Source organism: Engraulis encrasicolus, chromosome 13 (genome assembly GCF_034702125.1).
Source record: "Engraulis encrasicolus isolate BLACKSEA-1 chromosome 13, IST_EnEncr_1.0, whole genome shotgun sequence".
Classification (NCBI taxonomy): Eukaryota; Metazoa; Chordata; class Actinopteri; order Clupeiformes; family Engraulidae; genus Engraulis; species Engraulis encrasicolus.
The window spans coordinates 39053106-39060605 of record NC_085869.1 but is presented as its reverse complement, the minus strand read 5'-3'; the positions used below and the strand labels follow the sequence as shown (position 1 = coordinate 39060605).

At 47.0% G+C, this 7500-nt stretch overlaps 1 protein-coding gene across 1 annotated transcript in view; it reads left to right on the top strand.

Moving 5' to 3' along the window:
- Positions 1-7500, top strand: part of LOC134460535 (intersectin-1-like) — a 39125-nt gene that overhangs the window by 1053 nt on the left and 30572 nt on the right. Inside the window, exons 2-3 of the mRNA XM_063212915.1 lie at positions 5088-5140; positions 7476-7500. The exon at positions 7476-7500 is cut by the window's right edge and continues 71 nt beyond it. Of these exons, the coding sequence (XP_063068985.1) occupies positions 5119-5140; positions 7476-7500 (47 nt within the window). The 5' untranslated portion in view covers positions 5088-5118. The remainder of the gene's footprint in view (positions 1-5087; positions 5141-7475) is intronic.

Sequence of the window (7500 nt, the reverse complement as noted above, 5' to 3'; positions counted from 1 at the left end):
ACGCACGCACAGCACACACACAGCACACACACAGCACACACACAGCACACACACACACCACCTCCTCCTCCTCTGCCAGTCAGTGCGTATCTCCTTATTTCCAGCGCTTCCTCTGTTTCCCCCCTTTCCTCTCTTTCCTTGCCCTCCCTCTGTCCCTCGTGTCTTAGTCATTTTACGTGTCCTTGCGGTGACATTGTCCGCAGCTTTGCCTGCGCTGTGTAATTCACCTCTCTCTATCCTCTCTAGTCTATCTACCTCTCTCCTCTCCTCTCCTCTCCTCTCCACTCTAACCTCTAGTCTACATCTCCTCTCCTCTCTACCTTCTAATCTCCCTCTCCTCCCTACCCTCTACTTTACCTCTCCTATCTACCTCTCCTCTCCTCTCCTCTCCTCTTCTCTCCTCTCCATCCCGCCTCTCTTTTTATCTTCTCTTCTCTTCTCTTCTCTTCTCTTCTCTTCTCTTCTCTTCTCTTCTCTTCTCTTCTCTTCTCTTCTCTTCTCTTCTCTCCTCTGTACTCCTCTGGAGAGATGGTTCTGGAGGGAGCTCACCACTGCAGGCTGACCCCACACCCCAAGGCCCTCTCTGGGAGCCTAAGCAGCCCCATGTTAGGCAAACATGCTGTAGGCACCTGGAACATCCAGGAGAAACTGGCACCTCTACTAGAAACCGGTAGGCAGTAGGCAGGGGCGTAGCAGCACATTTTGGGCCCTGTACATGTCACAGAGGTCTTCTTGCACCTGTTCGTCCCCCTCAGGTTCACAAACGTGCGACCTCGTCAACTACATCGGTTCGGAAATGGGAGGCACAGTACGATACCGCTGGACTAAAGGGCCAGTCCTCCAGCCCAACAGCATCCATCAACACTATATGAAGCTTTGGGAGGAAGGTTTACTAACGTTCCACGCCAACTCTGCTAGTAAGCCTCTGTTACATACAAACAGCTCCAATGCACCACCCCAGCCATACATTTTCCTAAATTTGGTACAGGGGGCCCCTGGTGACTCAGCCATACTTTACCCCCCTGAACTGGTAGGCACTGGTACCCATAATGACATGGAGCATCCACCATATTGGCATCCAGTGGGCACCTGGAGAATACAATGCACAACAAATGCAGTGTTACTTCAACACGTAGCCCCTTAATGCGTGCCGTACCTCCTGTGGCACGATGTAATAGTCATTGAAATGTAACTACCATAGCACTACAATACTATGACACAACACAGGCCCTTTAGAAATGCACCACGACTTGGTCATTACCATACTGGTAACAACAAATGTATTAAGCCGCGTCTTAAGGGGTTAAAGAGTATCCTGCGACCAAACATAGTAGAACAGGGGTTCCCAACCTTTACCAAGACAAGGGCCCCCATATGCTATTCGGTTCCAGCCAGGGAATTGTTTTTTCTGTGCACCCCTTTCACAACCATAGACTAGGTATGCGAGTCAGTACTCCACAGAAATGCCTGCCTACGGGCCTATTCACTGCAGAAAACACGTAACTACATCATAACAACATTGCTATGGCAATGGAGGGAGTGTCTTTTGGTCATTACCATTTTGGTGACAATGTGCTATAACAGAGGCACTGCACTAAGGGGTTAATTAAACTCTCTAAGTGTTGAATTAACTGTACATACTGTGTACTGTGGTACCCAGCTGGCACCCAGGGCATCTAGTGGGCACCCAGAGATTCCAGCAGGCGAGCAGAACAGCCAGTAAGGAGTGGCATTCATTGCTTGCACATTTCCGGTCCCAGCCGTTAGAGGATCATTGTAAAGGGCCAAGAGAGAGACAGAGAGAAATGGAAAGACAGAGAGGCAAAGAAAGAGAGAGAGGAAGAAAGTGAGAGAGGGGTGGGGAGTGGAAGAGCGAGAGAGAGAGAGAGAGAGAGAGAGAGAGAGAGAGAGAGAGAGAGAGAGACTGCTGGCTGTGTGAGTGAGTATTGTCCTCCGTCTTTCTTTTCTTTTCCTTCATGATGTGAGCTGATCCGTCTCTCAGGCCTCCAGGCCCATCTTCCTCCACACCAGTAATCACACAGAATAGCAGGGAGGAAAAGAAACTATCTCTCTCTCTCCCTCTCTCTCCCTCTCTCTCTCTCTCCCTCTCTCTCCCTCTCTCTCTCTCTTCCTCTCTCTCTGCGGTTCCTTGTCCCCAGCATTCTTTCTTCGTCACTTCTCCCAAGGGCATGTAGACAGAGTATAAACTGAGGCCTACAGAAAGGCAGAGTTAGAGGATGGAGAGAGACAGATAGCAGTAGAGGACGTACAGAGATATGGAGGGAACAGAGAGATACAGTATAGCTCGGGATGGAGAGAACGAGGCAGAGAGCGAGAGAGAGAGAGAGGCGGATGATGGATGGAGACAGATAGATGAAGAGTATGAAAAAGAGAGGAGGGGATGGAGAGATAGAGATAAGAAATAAAAAGAGAGATATTGGTTTGGAAGGAAGGGTAGAGTTAGGGAACAGAGACTGAGACAGGGGAGGGAAAGAAGAGATAGAAGTTGAGAATGGATGGATGGCGAGACAGGCCATGAACTACGGCAGGAGGAGAGAGTGCATGCAGGGACGAGGAAGCGGGCAGGAAGAAATAGGAACATTATGACATATCATTACTCTTGGCCGACGGTGCCCAGATTACAGAGCACCTTGTACTGTGTCGCACATCCAGAAGCAGCACAGGCAGTGTTACCAGATTGGGCTGTTTCCCGCCCAATTGGGCTGCTTAGGATGGCTGTGTGCGGGTAAAAATGGCATTTGGCAGAAAAACCTGCCCAATTTTTGCCATAGAAATCAATAGAATTGGGTGGGATTTTGTGCTTCTAGGCGGGTTTTGAGCAGTTTTTGGGCAGCCTCATCTGGCAACCCTGAGCACAGGGACAGCACAGCCTAGCCTAATGCATCTGGGGACATCACAGGGACTGCACAGTGCAGGTTAGTGTGCTGGGACAGCTCAGTGTAGTTTTTTCTTTTTATTATTATTATTTTATTATTATCCAAAGCGACTGACAGACATTTACAGGGCATTACAGTCCCTGGAGCAATGTTGGGGTTAGTTGCCTTGCTCAAGTGTACTTCAGCCATGGATGGAGGTGCAGAGAGGGTGGGATTGGAACTGGCAACCCTCTGATCTTACTAAGACCACCTCCCTAACCCCTAGGCCACGGCTGCCCATAGTATAGCAGAGGCTGGTATACTGGGGACAGGACAGGCTAACGTACTGGGGACAAGACAGCATAGTACAGCACAGGCTAGCCGGCCCTGACACAGCACAGTACAGTACAGGTTAGTGTAGTCTACTGATACAGCTCAGCCAGAGATTCTTTAAGTATAATAGAGATATGCCAATGTAATAGGTTGCTATGGGCCCCTAACATGACCAGGTTCCGGTCTGCATAAAGGGGCGTGTCATAATACTCCTAGCATTGAATAGAACCGTCCTTAGGTCTGCCTAGGTCTGCCTAAAGGGGGATCCCCCCCCCTCCCCCTTGCAATAATAGAACCCGGAAACAATGGGCCAACGGAACCTCTCTCTCTCTACTCTCTCTGGCTCAGCATAGCACAGGCTAGTCTAGTGCCACGGGGACAGCACAGTACAGTATAGTACAAGCTAGTGGCATAGCACTGTGCAGCACAGGGACAGGCTAGTGCACCCTGGAGCAGGCTAGTACAGTGGGCTCCTGGAGCAGGCTAGTACACTACAGGCTAGGCAGCTGCATTACAGACTAGGTCCCTGGAGTGAAATATAGTACAGGCTAGTCTCCCAGGCTAGTCTCCCAGGCTGGTCTCCCAGGCTAGTCTCCCAGGCTAGCCTCCCCTGCAGCAGAACAGTACAGGTCGAACTGGTCCCAGCATATCGTGTCCTACGTGGTGCGGGAAACAAACCAATACACTTCTGATGCCATGGCCAAGCCAGTGGAGCAGGTCTGTAACCGGTAGACCAAAGCCTGGCGTGTAGCCGAGGGGCCTGCTGTGGCCTCATGGGTAAGGCATTGGACTTGAGGGCAGAGGGTTGCAGGTTTGAATTCCGTAGCAGTAGTGAGAATGAGGGTTGTTTCTATATGTACAGGTAGAAAGAAATACATGCATCATCAGGGCTCACCAGCCAACAGGCCAAATGCTGATGAAATTTCAGTTTGGCTGGTAGAAAAGACCAACTTACCAGACATTTTGACCTATTAGTGAGCTAGTGAGCGTGTGTTTGGAGATCAACATCTACTAGCCATTTTGGCTGATGAGGAAAAAAGTTAATTCAGAGCCCTGTTCATCATGTACAGTAAGTAAAACACTAGTAAGTGGTATTACATAATCGTTACACCAGTTATTATTAATGAGGTAGACACACCGTATCTGTGACACCTTCAAATTAAGTGTTGCTGAAAAAAAAAAACACGAGGTTCAACCAACCAGTTCAGAATCAGCTGATTGCAAACCATGTATCACCTGTGTTAGGTTGAAACTGTGGCAGGTTCTTTTGTTTTCTTTTACTTTTTCTACTTCTACTTTTACCTGTACACCTGGGAGATGAAGGCTTTACTGTAGACTGTGTAGACTGATTCAGCGTGACATCACAAGAAGACATTAGAAGATGAGGAGAGGTGATGGAGGGATTGGCAGAGAGAAAGAGAGGGTGATGAGAGAGGGGGGGGCGGTGAGAAGGGAAGTATAGAAAGGGAGACAGAGGGAGAGAGAAGGATGAGTAGAGTAAGAGAGAGAGGTGAGAGGAAAGACAATCTGTGAGATGGCGTAAGTGTGAGAGAGAGAAAGTGAAAGAGAAAAGTGTGCTTGAGCGTGAAAGCGGGATTGTGTGTGTGGTGAATATGTAAGAGAGGGGGAATGTGTGAGTGGAGAAAGATAGAGAGGAAGGGGGAGTGTTTGTCTGGTGTTCCTAACTGGGTCTGATTGGTTCTCATTTACCTTATTTGTCTGTTTTGATTGGCCTTTGTATCTCATCAGATGTGTTTTGATTGACTGCTGTGTTCTCCTCATGTGTGTTCTGATTGGTTGTTGAGTCTCTTCAGGTCTGATTTGATTGACTGTTTTATCTCCCCATTTGTGTTTTGATTGCCTGTTGTGTCTCCTCAGGTCTGTTCCCTTAGCACTGGGTGCCTGAAGCATGGCACAGTATCCCTTCACTGGTAAGCATCCTCTCCCCTGATCACACACACACACACACACACACACACACACACACACACACACACACACACACACACACACACACACACACACACACACGCACACGCACACAGTGTAGTATTTTTATTTGGATCTCACCAAGAAGGCAGCATTACAAACCCAAATACGGTAGTGATGGAAGCAAATTTCATAGCAATCAGTAGGGACTGATCAGAATCAAGAACACATACACACACACACACACACACACACACACACACACACACACACACACACACACACACACACACACACACACACACACACACACACACACACACACACACACACACACACACACACACACAGATCATACCCAATAGGTGTTATTATCCTTCCTCTAGTGCCTCCTCCTCCTCCTGCTCCGGCCTTGCTTGACGTCATCAGTGACATGTGTTCATTCAATATCTCACCAGAAGCAGCCAAACCAGGCCTCGAATCACACTCTTTTTTTCTCACCTGTATGAATCGTTGGGGTGTGCTACAGTACAGCTTTTCTCTGTCGCTTTAACCCGAGACTCCCAAAGTCCTCATCATCACTACTTGAGCAGAGAGCAAAAGCTTTATTTTGCACATGTGTTAGTAGCACATTCCTGTTGCATGAACACCTTTCCCATAGATATAAGACAGTTTTTGTGTCACTGAAATGGTAGCTGGGTATTTTGTATTTTTTTCCAGCCATTGTGCAATGACTGACTGGTAGTGATCTTACACTGCTATGAAATGTTGACTGATCACAGTTTGCTTATGGTAAATGTGTTGGTAATGTTAGAGGCCTTTGCACACAAAACGTTCACACAGTCTGTGTCACTGGTTAGACTGCGGCAATAAATGTTCTGAAAAGGTCTAACCAATACCCTTTAAAATAACTTTAAATCTGTTTGGATGAAATCGTCAGCTAAGTGTAATCTAATGTGCCAAAGCAATACAAAAACTAGACCTCATGAAAGTGAGGTCCCACACACATTCCTCAGCTTCCTGAACCATGCGGTGCCAGACTGAGCTTTTGATTTTGTAATTTGCCTTGCTAGGCTAACATAATCCAGTCATTCGTTTTTCTTGATTGCTAACACACAATTTCAGGAGTCATGTCTCTTGGGGTGTGTTAGTCACCATTGGGGAGGGTTAGTCACTGTTGCTCTGATTTGTCATAGTAGTGTTGACAGTGAGGTCCCACAGCACACCCATTATCTTTCTGAACCATACAGTGCCAGATAGGGCTGCACAATTAATCGTAAATAACCGAAAATTGCGAAAAATCGTGATATAAAAAAAGTGATATCAAAATCGTGATTTCAATCCGAATCTATGCTATTGCCTTTTACACAAATATTACAATTAACTTTATTTTGCTCATTAATTAATTTGATTATAAGGTATTTCATTTTGTTATCATTTTGTTTTTTAAATCAGCAAAAATCCATAATCGTGATTTATAATCGTGATTATGATTTTGACACAAATAATTGTGATTATGATTTTTTCCATAATCGTGCAGCCCTAGTGCCAGACCAAGCTTTTCAAGGGCTTCATTCCATCATCCCAAGTTCCCAACTCCCGTCCTCGACCTGTGCTTGTGGCCTCGCGCTTTGCTTACTGTACGCCCACCTCTGTGGAGAAAACAATACAGTGTCCCACGCTGTAAGCCTAGCCACAACAACTTTTGGGGGACTTTTGCCCATTCAACATCTCGGTGGCAAATGAGAAAATGAGCTTTGGATTAAATGTCTGTCATACAATGACATCTTGGGACGTCATCATGAGGCCATAAGCACAAGGGAGGATGGGAGTTTGGGTCATGGAAATAACCCAGTCTTGCTAGGCTGACATAATCTAGACGTTCATTTGCCCTCGGGTTATTGAAATGGTGGACCAGTTCCCAAAAAGCAGCTGTTTGCTTCTTGACATCAGAGAAAGCTTGTTGTTGTTGCTATCAAGGCAATGAAGCCTGATAAAGGAGGAAGCGACTGGGGTATGGTATTGAGTTGGACTGACACACACACACACACACACACACACACACACACACACACACACACTCACACGCACACACGCACACACACACACACACACACACACACACACACACACACACACACACACACACACACACACACACACACACACACACACACACAATTGTGAAATGTCATGAGTAATATGAGGACACCAACACGTCACCCTTCATTGACACATACTGTTCTCTCTGTGTGTGTGTGTGTGTGTGTGTGTGTGTGTGTGTGTGTGTGTGTGTGTGTGTGTGTGTGTGTGTGTGTGTGTGTGTGTGTCTATCAGGGGGGATGGATGTGTGGGTGATCTC